Below are 13,951 nucleotides of genomic sequence, written 5' to 3'. Positions count from 1 at the left end.
ACAGGGTCATTTTGGTTCTTCTATATCATTTATAAACTGTTATGAATGTGCATAAAAGAGTTATTATATATTAATAACTGGTGAAAGAGTTGTGAGTGATGAAGATAAAGATCAAAACAGAGGGAGACGTGATTCTGGTGATTGACAGCCCTCTCGACCAATTAGATTAACCTGCAGGATCTCTTCGACCAATCAGATTAAGATGCACGATACGGTCGACCAATCAGAATTCGGGATTCCGGTTGCTTGGTTGCATGCCAGGGAGGAAAATTCTCTGCTGCTGCTGTTGAGTCACCACCGGCGAAACAGTTACTCGACAATCTCATCCAGATCTGTCCTCGTAAGGTTCCCAGATTTATTCACTCGGTGTTAAAATAGTCACACCGTCCGGGCAAGTCTTCTCGACGTGGTTGAAATGTTACATTTTCGGTCCACGGTAGCGCTCAAGGAGTTATTTCAAACCCAGCTGAAGCGTCCTTTGACCGGCAGAGTAGCGGCACCGGTACCCGCCGCCTGCTTCAGCTTCAGCTCCAGGTCCCCCGCTGAGGATGCTAGGTCTCCGGTCAGAAGGAGGCCGTTTTCCGGGTGGAAAGCCCCGCAACACTTCACCAGAAAGCACAGTCTGAGAGGCTTTTGCTCCAAGGGTGACGGACACAATGAAGTCGCCAAGGAGTCTTCAGCAGAGAAGTGAGTTATCCCGCTATGCTAGCAGTTAGCATTACAATGCCGAACTCCATAGAGAAAAACGATAATTTAGCATCGTAATAAAAGGCGTTTTTATTTTTATTTTTTACTTGATCATTTTAAGTTTCTGACTTTAACCTTCTTATTGTCTTCAATTTTACGAACACTCTTTGTAATTTAAACCTCAAAAAACCTATTACAGTTAAAAAAATCCCAAGTTTATGTTTGTTTGTTGACTACCTAAATAGCTCTTTAAATAAAGAAAATCACAGAATACCTGTTACACGACAATAGAGAAATATGCATATCACCGTAAAATCTCACTGGTTGACGTTAAATTGGAAAGAGATATGTTTAAGTGGCCTTATATAACTTCTAAGAACATCATTTTTGTTGTCGATAACATTTGGTATGAAAAACTATCAAGAATAATAACATATATTATCTGTATTTACATATAAAAACCAATGCCGAATTAAAGAGCGTCCTTTAAAATTACATTACTCTTAAAAGAGATCCCAATTTATTTTGTATTTTACTCCCTTAATCAAGGATAGGTTTAATTTGTCGAAATTTACATACAGCATCGTGGTACATCACGCAAAGGGGCAAAGTATTTCCAAAATCCAACCAAGCTGTGTTTTTAAGCAGCCACCTGCCTGTAAAAAAAAAACATGAATATTTGTTCAGAATCCACGTGCAATAAAATCCTGATAAAGCCTTAAAATGCACGTTTGTCCGGAAATGGAAACACGCTCCTGCGTGAAGTCGTGACCAGCTTTTAGCAGCATCCTGGAGCTGCAGCTTTCACGTAGATTCCTGCAAAACTCAGCGAGCCTTTAGCATGGCATCACGTCATCAGCCCTTAAAAACAAAATGTAAACAGAACCTGATGCGCCATATGTATGTCTACCCAAAAATAAATCACAAACCAGGGCTGGGCGTCTAGTGAAGGTCATTCATGGCTGCACGGAGGAAAGCAACTGTTTTATTAATGAGCAGAATAAATTACATGCTTCACAAAATAATATCACGATAAAAAAAGATACTATTTAATGCATTTAATTATAAAAATGAGCAACAATTCAAAGATTGTTGTTGGCTGTGTTGTTAGGTGAGTAGATTCTCTGTTCAGCAGAGGGGAATTATTGAAAGCTGACAGAGAAGAGAGGATGAGAGTGCTCCTGGTGACAGATCGATGCAGGTTAAAAGCATTTAATGACCACACAATGATGGGGCCTCACCTGACATCAATTAAGACAATGTATGTTCTTCCCTGCTGGTTAGCCTTGTCGCTGCAGCTCTACCGTACAAAATAAACGTTAGCAACAGACGTCTCCCACGTTGCACAGAAAATGATCTCCTAACATTCAGAGCAGCTGTGCTAGCAGCGAGCTCGTGTCGTCTCTTCAGACTCTCCATGGTAGTAAAATGCCTCATTGGCCCTGGAGGCCAGAGTTGCCCCATTTGTTTCCATTCACGGACAATTTGCCTCGGCTATCAGCCATGTTTAGACGCTAGTCAGTCGGCTCTGCTGACTGGGTGTCACCGACGTTCCCCCTGTTCTCCCTGGAGGCTCATTTCAGATTGTGTTAAATACCCAGAGTAAAGATTAGACTGTCAGATGATTCACCATGAGCTTCCAGCTTCGACGTCTGGCTGAAATCAGAGAGTTTTGGTCTGTTCTCAATCACTTCCACATGAGGAGTCAGTGTGTGAATCAGTGAATCAGGCCGGTACAACATGAACTAATCAGTTTATTTGGTGTTTGGAGTCCCGGAGGGTCAGACACCACTTCAGCTCAGTCTGGTTCTGAGGACCCTGAGGGGTTAAAAGTGTTTGTGATGCGTCGGAGATTATCCCGCCCACATCATTTTTCCACAGTTTTTGCTGTAAACCTACGAGCTGGCGCGCTGCCCAGCAGTTGTCAGGACCTCCAGGAGCAGACGAGCCACCGATTGATTTGTGCAGCGCCGCCTCTCGACGCTCCCGCTCTGATGTCGGCCTCCACCACACAACCAATTTATCATGACATCTGGGAGGCAGCGAAAACCGTCTGCATCGATCACGCTAAATAAACCCAGCGCATACTGCACACAGGCCTCCGCTCGTCCACAGGAGCGTGTCTCACAGCCTCCTGAACTGTGTCAATTAAATCAAATAACAAAATACTCTGTAGAGGGATCGGTTTAGTCAGACGTACGTGCTTCTGTTTAAACTATTATTTGATGTGACCCAGTAACAGTTTGACAGCTTCGCGTTGTTTTCTGCCTCGGACTCAGGGCCGACCTTTAAAAACCTACAGAGATGGAGGGATGGAATTAGAAAGATGGAGCGAGAGGTAGATTAATGAGGCTGGTCCAGATGTTCCTGACGTTGATCTCTCTCGGGGTCATTAATGGAATGAGAGCCGAACATATTATTTATTTTAAGAGTCAGTAGGTTTGTTGATTGTTTCATTAATGTCTCTGTGTTGTTCCTGTCCCTGACAGCAGCTCTGCATTGTTCCAGTATTTACAGGTTAATGAACTGATTGAACATGTATTGACGAATGTCTGCTTAATGTCACTGTTACTAATCCAGTATTCTTCCCTCTGCACACTCTCTCCCTGTTGTTGATCTGCTTGCTTTACATTTGTAAGTATGTTTCTATTTGTTATTTTTATTTTAGTGATTTGTTTTCCTTTAACTCCAGTAGAAGTAGAGGTTTTCTATGAAAAGCCGACAGCCGCTTTTACCTTGAAATGACCTCACTTCCTCCCAGTGGCTGCGCTTGAATCCCTGTTTCCCCTCTACCTCCCCCCCTCCATCCCTCCATCCTCCCCACTCACACACTCTCTGATGTGTGCTCCTTCCTCACCTGCAGGCGTCCACCTCCATTAATGTGGTCAGAGATGGACCGACAGACACTGAGGGGACGCAGCGACATGCTAATCCAGCTAGCGTGCGAACCGTTTTTAGCATTACTGCTGGTTAGAAGTGCGAGTTAGAAATATTCCAAATTCAAACAGTAACACACTTTCTCACAACTGACGTTGGACACTGAGTGGAACTTGGCATAAAAGCCCTCCGCTAGAAATCTGTCAGCCAAATAAATAATTAACCGTGTCTCGGCCCTGGTGACGGTCCCAGGGGCCGGGCTCGTGTTTCTGGAGCCAGCTCAAGCTTTACCTTCAGACATCCCCTCCCATCACGCAGACCAATGCCCCATGATGCATTGCAGGACACGGTGAGCCTGGGCACCCAGAGCTTTGCACAAATCCAATTTGGCGTTGATATGAATCATAGCGGAGAGCCTGCTGTGAGCTGGTCGTCCCGTCTGCCTCCCGACACGCTACTAACGTTCCTCCCAGAGGAGACGACTCGGTGTGGAAACGCTGCTTAGAATACCAGCCAGGCCTCAATTATCAGACACAGTTCATCTAAACAGCTGTTTGATGTGAGTCCACAACGTTCCCAGACACCACATTTAGAGAGATTTACTCGATTGTTGAATCTGTTTTAGGGAAACAAATCAAATCAGCACCTCTCTCTGCTGCGTCACCTCCACAGGGAATATACTTAGACATCTGCTAATTGTTTTTATTTTTAGAAGCCAGTTTTATTCAGATGGACAGAACTGATTGTTCTGTCTTAGAAAGCGTCCACATCAGCGCCGACAAGACAAACTCATCACAATTCTTCTCCGTTTGCAGACAGTGTTATTTAAATTTAAATTTGTAGTTTTTCTACTGATTTAAATGGAAAAATAACCGCGTTTAAGCAGCTTTTTAAACACATCCCTGGCTGGTATTCAGGCTAAACAGACTCTTAACAGTTTACATTGATCCAGCCTTATGGCAGCATGTCAACCTATGGGAAACTAATACTTTTCAGTCAGCTGACGGAGCAGAGACGTCTTTGTGCTGTAAAGTCTTTTCCACAGGTTCACATGCTGAAAATAAGGTTGTTTTCCGGTGCAGTATTACAGCTACTACTCACTGCTTCTCCTTGCAGTCAAAAAGCCTTTTCTCCTCCCCGTGCTGCAGTTCCCTCCATGTTCCCACCACACCAGGCCTCACTGCCGACTTCTTTTCCTCACGTTTCTGCCGGTTTTATTTGTGTTTCCCCTCAGGAGAAGGAAGGCGGGCATCCTGCCCAGTCTGGAGGACCTGCTTTTCTACACCATCGCAGAGGGCCAGGAAAAAATCCCAGCGCACAAATTCACTACAGTGAGTTTTACAGTGTTGACGAAGGGACACGATGTCCTGAACATGTTGAGAAAGGAATCCCTGAAAAGAGCCAAGAAAACTGCTCGTTTTGGTTGGAAAGGCTTTAAATAAAATTGTGCTAAATACACATCAACCGTTTCATAATGGAAAGAGACAGAAATAACCTGGAATAAACATAGGACGCAGCCTAGAAACACGCTGCAGAGCTTCAGTGAATCAAATCTTAAAATTATGAGAAATGCTACGATAAACTTGATATAGTATGAACATCACGGCTGCAGTGACTCCTCCTGTTAGAGTCCTGAGGAGCCTCGGTTCTCGGCTCGTTGCTTCATTGATTTGTTGTCAGGCGGCTGTAATCATGATGTTCCTCTCTGCACAGGCTCTTAAAGCCACAGGGCTTCGTACAGGGGACCCTCGGCTCAAAGAATGCATGGAGATGCTGAAGGTGACGCTGAAGACGACCTCCGATGGAGCTCTGGACCGACACCTCTTCAAAAAGTACTTTTATTTATTATTTCTCAGGAATAATGTGGATAAAATCTAAATCTTAAATGACACTATTGTCTCTACCCTCCTACTGTTCCCACTTTATTACCTTCATCAATCTTTAATAATAGTGTAAGAATTATTAACGCTGGTCAGAGTCGCGTGCGCTTCCCTGCTGCAGAAAAGAGGTCACGGTGTCCCGTTAATTATTCATCACTCCTCAGTTCGCGCGTCATCGACAGCTGGATTCTTTCAGGAGCACAACAAAGATGCTTTAACAGCCGTGAATGTTGGTTCGTTGCAGAACTGAGGCACGGCTGCAAATAAAATAAGGATGATAACCCCCTCCCAGCCTTTTAGCTGCAGCTGTTTCAGCGAGGACGTGATGCCCAGACAGGCTGACAGCTTGGGAAGAGACACTGTGGTGATCGTGGGCATATGAGGACTCACCAGGGAGCTCGGTCCACAGCGAACGGACCCCGGTGGCATCGTCCCTGGCTGGGATCCATCACTTCCGCTCCCCGGGCTTATTTATAGAGCTCAGCCTCTCGGGAGGGAAGCACGTGAGCGTGTGTTTGCTCTGCAGGGATCCCACGCTACAGGGATTAACCAGGGCTCCATGTAGAGAGAAGGCTGAGCCACAAATCTCCGCTTCCACATCACCAGCTGATTACACGGAGCCGACGGGACGACGTTTCAGTCCAAACGTAGAGGAACGGCACCGGCATTTTATCTGCTCACACGCCAACACAAAGCACTAATTAAACAAGTCAACGACGCACTAATTAACGGTGGTTTGTAAACTCCTTCAGGGACGTTCTGGTTGAGTCCTACATTCTGTCTCGTCTCGTCCCGTGTCTCAGGTGCGTCCAGAGCAACATCGTCCTGCTGACCCAGGCCTTCAGGAAGAAGTTCGTCATTCCAGACTTCCAGTCGTTCTCCGCCCACATTGACGAGCTCTATGAAAACGCCAAAAACATGCCGGGAGGACAGGTGGGTGACGTCCACGGGAGACCCTCCGTGTCCACAGCGTCCACATTTTAAACTATTTATTCCTGCTGCCTCCTCCTCCAGGTGGCAGACTACATCCCCCAGCTGGCCCGGTTCAGCCCGGACCTGTGGGCCGTCGCCCTCTGCACCGTCGATGGACAGAGGTACGACGCGTTTTTTAACTCGATGCCAAATCTCTTTCCAGACGGAACAAAACGAGGACAACTGCACGAATGAGTGAGTGACATGTCTCTGTCCCAGGCACACCGTCGGCGACACCAAAGTCCCGTTCTGCCTCCAGTCGTGCGTGAAGCCGCTGAAATACGCCATCGCCGTCCACGACCACGGCACCGAGTACGTGCACCGCTTCATCGGCAAAGAGCCCAGCGGCCTGAGGTTCAACAAGCTCTTCCTGAACGAGGACGGTGAGGAGGCGTTTTAGGACGAGGCTTCTCCTCAGAGAGCTCACATGAACTGTCAGTCAGAGGCCGGAGGAGAATAAAATGGAGATAAATTGAGATTATCTTCGTATTTACACTCATACCTTCTAATAGAACAGTTTAAAATAACACAGAGCTCTAAAGTTCCTTTTGGAGGAACTTTAGAGCTTAATTTAATTTCATTTCTGACTCTGAACATCACAAACTGAACTGAATGTTCATTTTTTACATTTTTGTAGTTCAAAGTTTGATTTTCTCAAAGTTATAGCTGTGATGTAAAATATAGCTTTAGTTGGATCTACTTTCTGCTTGTGTTCTAGTTAAATGTGAGCGTTGGTTTGTTTCACCACGTGAGCAGACGTTGGGTAACATTCAGAGAACATTCGGTTTCTTTTTAAAAAATGCGTTTATTGTTTCAGGGAAACTGCTCCGAGAAGGTTTCCTCTCTTTGTTCCCATCAAACAGCAGCAGAGGAAACATTCCAGCGGTTTATTTTTATGACTTTTTTTTTTTCCTCTTTTAAATGCTGTTGCATAAGGAGATTAGAGCAGAGAGGAAGTGGTGGAACACAGAGTGATATTCAAGGTCACTTTCTGTCTTATTTTACAGATAAACCCCACAACCCCATGGTTAACGCCGGAGCCATCGTCTGCACCTCCCTCATTAAGGTACGAAGCTGTTTATCATGGCGTGTGTTTATTGTGCTCAGACTCCAGACTTTCAGACTTTCAGATGAAACGATGACAGTGTGTGTGACCGATCACTGGCTCTACATAATCACCATGAAAAGGGGATTTGGTTGAAGCAGAGCTCAGAGAGTCAGGTGTGGTCGGCTCCACCACGTTCACGTCTCTGTTCATTATTACAGCAGATGCTTCATTAACTATCCACACGCACACAGGGAGCTGGTTTCACCTCTCTGACGGATTCAAGACTCAAATTAAAGACTTTTAAACTCTGGTGGCCGTTGAGGAGCAGTTTAATTACAGCTTGGTTCCAGAGTGAGGAGGCTCCTCTGTTCTCCTCCTTCACACTCTGCTGATCTCTGGGAACACGTCAAACACACCTGGAGAAATCAGCTGATTATGAAGCAGCTCCTGTTTTTACTGTGATTGTGTGTCTTTATTTATGATTTAAAGATGAAAATGTCTGTTTATATTCCCACTTACATGCAAAATACTTTAAAATTTGCTTTAAACTGGGGCTGTCAACACGTTAATTACTTTCTAATAATCTTAATCCTCTTCATGTGCATTTATATTATTATTATTGCATCAGCTCAGCAGAAATTACACAGAATATCGTCCAGATCAAGCTAAAATAAATACATACATATATATATATCCTGCAGCTGTGTGCATTACTTCCTGGTTTCCCAAACTACGGCTTCGGGACGGGACGTCAGCCCCGGTTTAAACTCAGATATGAGTCATGACGACCAGAACGTCTGTGAAGCTGCTTCTTTATTTATTATTCATGAGCGTCGTGTGGGAGTGATGGTCCCGATAATTATTCGTTTCTGACAATCGTTCCCACACGACCTCTCGACCAATCACAGCTCAGGTTCCTGATACGTTTGTAATGTACCTGTTCAAGGCTCGTTGTGTGGTTTTATGTGTTGTTGCATATTTTACAGCATTAGGATCTTTGGGAAATTATGACCACAGCAACAGGTCAATGACGTTGGTAATTTTCCCTTTTTAATTATTTCCTCCCCTCTTTGGTCTGGATTTGTTGCCAAGCTTTAGCCTTCACATGGCTGTTTCTGAATGTCTAAGTGTTCACCTGCATCCTCCTGAGCTGTTTATACGCCTGGATTATAAACAGCGAGGCTCTGGTTTTATCTCATACTCCATCGTTCTGTAGAGAAGAAGCTGTTTGTTTGCTAGTTTTATTCTTTGTCCAGCGACGCTCTTATCTTCAGTTCATTAACACACATGTTAACGTGCAGAACGTGATAAACTGGAGGCATGTTAATAGGAAATAGTCATTATTTCATCAGTGATTTTGTAGCGTACAAACATTTATTTAACTTAAACACCTCAGTTTTCCAGCATAATAATAAGTTTAAATCGAATGAACTCAGATGTAGATTCAGACTCAACAAAACATTTGTTTTTATTTCTTTTCCAAAGCCAGAAACCCTGAGTGGATTAACAGTGTTTTTACGTCACCTCCTCCATCTCCAGCTAGTTCCCACCTCTAATCTCAACTCATCTGACGTCATGTGACTGAATGGCCTCCTCTGACTGGTCACATTAGCAGTCATGTCTTCCTGCCCTAGCTTTAATACCTTAGCGACATGGATGACGTAGAATAGTGCTAATGTCATGACTCGGGTAACTGTGGCTTGTTTCACACGCTTTTGCTTTTATTTCTTTCTAATGTGATGGCTTCTGTTTGCGTTCCAGCAAGGAGCGAGCAACGCTGAGAAGTTTGATTATGTGAGTACTCATTCATTTTATGACTCACTGCACCGTACAGCCATAACATTATGACCACATGTGACGTGCATATTGATTACCTGGTTCTCGTGGCTCCTGTCGGTGGATAAATGACACACACACATATATAACACAGCTCATGCCCTGACTGGTCATAATGTTACGGCGGATGAATCTACACATAAAGTTTTCTGCAGAGCCCATAAATCAGTGACTCAAATTAAATGTGGTTCGTCTGTGTTTGCTTTGATCTGCAGGTCATGAACTTCATGAACAAACTGGCAGGAAACGAGTACGTGGGCTTCAGCAACGCAACGTGAGTGGAGCAACACGACAACAAACGCAGCGACGACAAAAACACTTTGATTTACTGTATCACAGAGGAGTGAAGGACTCTTCTGTATCAGCACAATTTGCTTTTAGAAGGAAAAAAAAAAAAGGGAGAGAGTTTATGTAACAGGAGCTGAGTCATGGAGTTTAAAGAACAAACCTCGTCCTGTTCTGTGTCCTAGTTTCCAGTCGGAGCGAGAGTCCGGAGACAGAAACTTTGCCATCGGCTACTACCTGAAGGAGAAGAAGGTGAGGTGACGTCACGTCACATCGGTTTCCTCTTTAAATCAGACTCTCCCCACTAACCTCGTCCTTTTAAAGAGAGGAAAGAAAAGCCGCACGTGTCTCAGTTCATCCATCGCTGTTTCTGTCCTCAGTGTTTCCCAGAGGGGACGGACATGACGTCCATCCTGGACTTCTACTTCCAGGTGAGCGGCGCAGATGAACCCGGAGTTAAATGGTTGTTTCTGTTTCTGGTGAGTCTGGAAGCGGCTTAATCTCCCTACGTGTCCGTTCCCTCTCCGTCAGCTGTGCTCCATCGAGGTGACCTGTGAGAGCGCCAGCGTCATGGCGGCGACTCTGGCCAACGGCGGCTTCTGTCCAATCACAGGCGAGCGTGTGCTGAGCCCCGAGGCCGTGAGGAACACCCTGAGCCTGATGCACTCCTGCGGCATGTACGACTTCTCGGGACAGTTCGCTTTCCACGTCAGTATCTCCGTCTCACGTCTGTGTGGTCACATGTTTGAAGTTACCGGAACGCTGAAGCCTCCTCCTCCTCCTCCTCCTCCTCCTCCTCCTCCTCCTCCTCCTCCTCTCTGCTCCAGGTGGGTCTACCGGCGAAGTCTGGAGTCGCTGGTGGGATTCTGCTGGTGGTTCCCAACGTGATGGGCATCATGTGCTGGTCTCCTCCACTCGACAAGCTGGGCAACAGCGTCCGAGGCATCCAGTTCTGCACGGTAACCTCCAACTTTAAACGTGTAGCGTGAAGCTCTGGTGGTATCCATGGAAACGCTGAAGCTGAGTGTTTCCTCTCCATCAGGACCTGGTGTCTCTCTGCAACTTCCACAACTACGATAATCTGAGGCACTTCGCCAAGAAGCTGGATCCTCGCAGGGAAGGAGGCGACCAGAGGGTGAGTCCTCCTCCTCCTTTCATGTTCCTCCTCTTCCTTCTTCTCTCTCTTCTCCATAGTTTATTTTTAGACTAAGAACATGTTTCTGTCTGCGTCACGTCCTCCGCTCTGGATGATGTTTGACCTTGTAATCTGGGGGAGTTTAGCCCACGGCGCCCTCTGCTGGAAAGTGCTCATCTCAGTGTTTGTCTTTGCAGAACGTCTCTGCGGCTTCAGGTGTTTATTTTGTGGAGAATTCGCTGTTTTGAGTGTTTCTGGGAGAGATTTGTGAACTCGGCACGATATCTCCCCTCTGGTTTCTCACCTTTCACACAGCTTTGTGTTTGTCCAGCTCTTCAGACTCTTCGTGGAGGTTTCTAATCACATTTAAAAAAGTGGATCTGAGGATTTTAATCTTTTAGTTTAAGGCCTAATTATTAATAATAACCTCCTCAACAAAGAGCTCTTTGTTGTTGCTGTGTTTCAGGTGAAGTCTGTGATCAACCTGCTGTTTGCTGCTTACACCGGAGACGTGTCGGCCCTGAGGAGGTACCAGCTCCCGACCCTGTGTTATGAGGGAGGGGTTGTGGTCGTTGCTCTTCGTCGTTTGTTAAACGTTTCTCTGTTGCAGGTTTGCGTTGTCCTCCATGGACATGGAGCAGAGGGACTACGACTCTCGGACGGCTCTGCACGTGGCGGCCGCTGAAGGTGAGACGCTGAGAGAAACACTTTGTCTCTGTTCATGCTGCGTTTGTGTTCAGCGAGCTGACGGAGGTTTGTGTTTCAGGACACGCTGAGGTGGTTCGCTTCCTGCTGGAGGCCTGTAAGGTCAACCCAGTCCCCAAAGACCGGTAACTAGACTCTGCTTTAAACCCCGAACGTTTTTTTTTTAGCTCCAACATATTGTTAAATAAGCAGAGACGGATGAAGACGGTTAACGGCCGTGTGTCTGCTGCAGGTGGGGGAACACGCCGATGGACGAGGCGGTGCACTTCGGCCACCACGACGTCGTGACCATCCTCCGCGATCACCACAACAAGTACAGCCCTCAGGAAAGCAGCGAGGACAAGCAGAGCGCAGAGAAGAACCTGGACGGGATGCTCTGACCGGGACCAGCAACTCAGGTCGGAGACAAACAATCAGCAACTGCACCTAGAAAACACTAAATCAGAAACTGTACAGTGAAGATAGACAGAAATCCCCTAAACGTCCTCCTCGGTGCTGGGCAGCCGCACCTCCACTGTAAGAACTGCTCATCATGTTAGTAGATGTTGTTGGGTTTTGTACTATCTCACGGTCTCTGTTTTTATTTCCACTCCTCCTCCTGTGTGTTGTCGGAGGTGAGCAGCTGCAGCGTAAAGTGATGGACTCGTCATCTCACGTTTTTATTCTGTACAAAACGGTTTAAAACCTTCCTCACGTCTTCATCATCTCAACATGGTGGAATGTATCTTCTCCCAAACACTTCAATGTGTGTGTGTGTGTGTGTGATATTTATTGATGTATTTAAGATGTGCATTCATGTTACGAGCGCGTGTCTGAGGAGCGGTGAGAAGAAACTGGTGAAGAGTCGGAGGAAGAAACTGTGGAAACTGTCAGTATTTTAATTATTATTATTATTATCTGTTAAATATTCAACTTTTAAACGGTTTCTGTTTGTTTTCTAAATGACATTTTTGTTGTTTTCCCATAAAACCGCTCTTTACTTTAATACTTTCATTGTTCTGTTTCTATTTTTTGTTTTTTAAAGTAATGAAATATTGTCCACTAAAAGAGTTTCTACATATCCGACGCTCCCACAGAAAGACTGAACTGTTGAATGACCAGAAAAGGAAGTTTCCGTTTTCACTTTAAGTTCGAGACGTTACAGCAGAAAATGACAGCGAATACATTTCATCACTGACATAAAAATGTCACTAAAGTAAAAAATCTGGAGTATTTTGTCTTTACAAACAACGTTTCAGCTCAGCTCATAAAAAGTCTGTTTGTTTGTTTCCTCGTCGAGTCATTTGCTGCTGTAACCAGCGAAAGGTGTGAATGTTAGCGTCAGATGCAGCTTTATGATGCAGGCAGATTGTTTTCATGTCATACTTGAAGAGTTGTGCAGATGCTTAGTTTCTCCACATGTTTTGTGTTTGTTTGGATGTTTCTGCTCAAACTGAACTCCTCCTCAGGCTGAGAGTCACTTTGTCCAGAGAAAGAAGCACAAAGCTGAAGCAGTGATTGCAGGTTTGACTCATGTCGGTCAAATCAAGTTTGTGACTAAATGCAAAATGTTTGTTGTCATCGTTTCTTCTTCATGTGTATTTATGCTGAGCGTCACAGGACGTTCACATATTTATCGGCAGGTTTAATAAAAGTCAGAAACACCAGCTCTGGGTCTGTACTTCTGTGGAGTTAAAGTGATCAGTGATCAAATGTGAAGTTACAGGTGAGTGGTCGAAGTCCAACACTTGTAGTTCATTGTTTTATATTTTTATTTATTTTATCCATCAATATCTATCGATCACAGGTGAAAACAGCCTTTTCATTATTCATTATTCATTATTCTACAAAGGTAGTAATGTTAGCAGAACCCTTTTATACATTTATATATTAAAATAATTAATTTATACCCATTCAAACCACTATAGTAAAAAGGCCCCAGTTCAACCACCTCTACTTGAAATTCATTATGAAACAATGTTAAACGTCATATATATATAGATGTAAACAGATGATTTAAAAAGCTACAAATCTTGGCTGAAGAGTCACTTTTTCCATAGTTTTTTTTTTAAATGATGACGGTGAAGACGTCACTTTTAGATAAACTGTTCCATAAGAAAGATCCTCTGTGTTTTAATGTGTATTAATTAAGATATGTGGTAAATAATAAATACGTTTAGGATGATGTGAGTGAATGTCTGAGGAAAACTGTGAAAGAATTGAACTGTGAAAGACTGTATGAATGCATCAAATGGGCAACACCCATTTGGGCAACACCCATTTGGAGGGTTCTGATTGATGGTTTAATAAAACCATCAATCAGATCTGGTATATGGACCTCAAGTTTTTTGCAAATAATCGATGTAAATAGTTTGTAGCCTACATTTAAAAGTGAGATCGGCCTATAGTTTCAATCTTCTTTATCTTTGCCTTCTTTAGGTATAATGGTAATCATCGCCTACGACTTTTTTTTTATCATATATTTTTTATCACATACTATACTATGGCTTTTTTATTCAGCGTCCTATACAATGACTATTTCATCAC

General features: G+C 44.4%; 1 protein-coding gene across 2 annotated transcripts; it reads left to right on the top strand.

The window, feature by feature from the left end:
- The first annotated feature begins 260 nt into the window (after window positions 1-260).
- On the top strand, window positions 261-13,071 carry LOC125000722 (glutaminase kidney isoform, mitochondrial-like). 2 transcript variants are annotated; one of them, XM_047576362.1, is made up of 18 exons: window positions 261-687; window positions 4,805-4,895; window positions 5,278-5,396; window positions 6,248-6,377; window positions 6,459-6,538; window positions 6,636-6,799; window positions 7,424-7,482; window positions 9,226-9,258; window positions 9,516-9,574; window positions 9,771-9,837; window positions 9,966-10,016; window positions 10,117-10,293; window positions 10,413-10,544; window positions 10,628-10,720; window positions 11,187-11,248; window positions 11,331-11,407; window positions 11,487-11,550; window positions 11,658-13,071. In XM_047576362.1, the coding sequence occupies exons 1-18, from the start codon at window positions 416-418 to the stop codon at window positions 11,803-11,805; spliced, it is 1,878 nt and encodes a 625-aa protein (XP_047432318.1). In that variant the 5' UTR covers window positions 261-415; the 3' UTR covers window positions 11,806-13,071. The 2 variants fall into 2 exon arrangements, with proteins under 2 accessions (XP_047432318.1, XP_047432316.1); XM_047576360.1 differs by having other exon boundaries at window positions 262-687; window positions 4,799-4,895.
- The last annotated feature ends 880 nt before the right edge of the window (window positions 13,072-13,951 follow it).

This window comes from Mugil cephalus, chromosome 23 (genome assembly GCF_022458985.1).
Source record: "Mugil cephalus isolate CIBA_MC_2020 chromosome 23, CIBA_Mcephalus_1.1, whole genome shotgun sequence".
NCBI classification, from domain to species: Eukaryota; Metazoa; Chordata; class Actinopteri; order Mugiliformes; family Mugilidae; genus Mugil; species Mugil cephalus.
This window is presented reverse-complemented; position numbering and strand designations above follow the sequence as displayed.

Excerpts from the sequence above, each read along its gene's own strand:
- LOC125000722 (XM_047576360.1), top strand. The coding sequence starts at position 416 with ATGTTACATTTTCGGTCCACGGTAGCGCTCAAGGAGTTATTTCAAACC. Across the intron at positions 6,378-6,458 it reads AAAACATGCCGGGAGGACAG|GTGGCAGACTACATCCCCCA; the intron begins GTGGGTGACGTC and ends CTCCTCCTCCAG. Across the intron at positions 10,294-10,412 it reads CGGGACAGTTCGCTTTCCAC|GTGGGTCTACCGGCGAAGTC; the intron begins GTCAGTATCTCC and ends TCTCTGCTCCAG.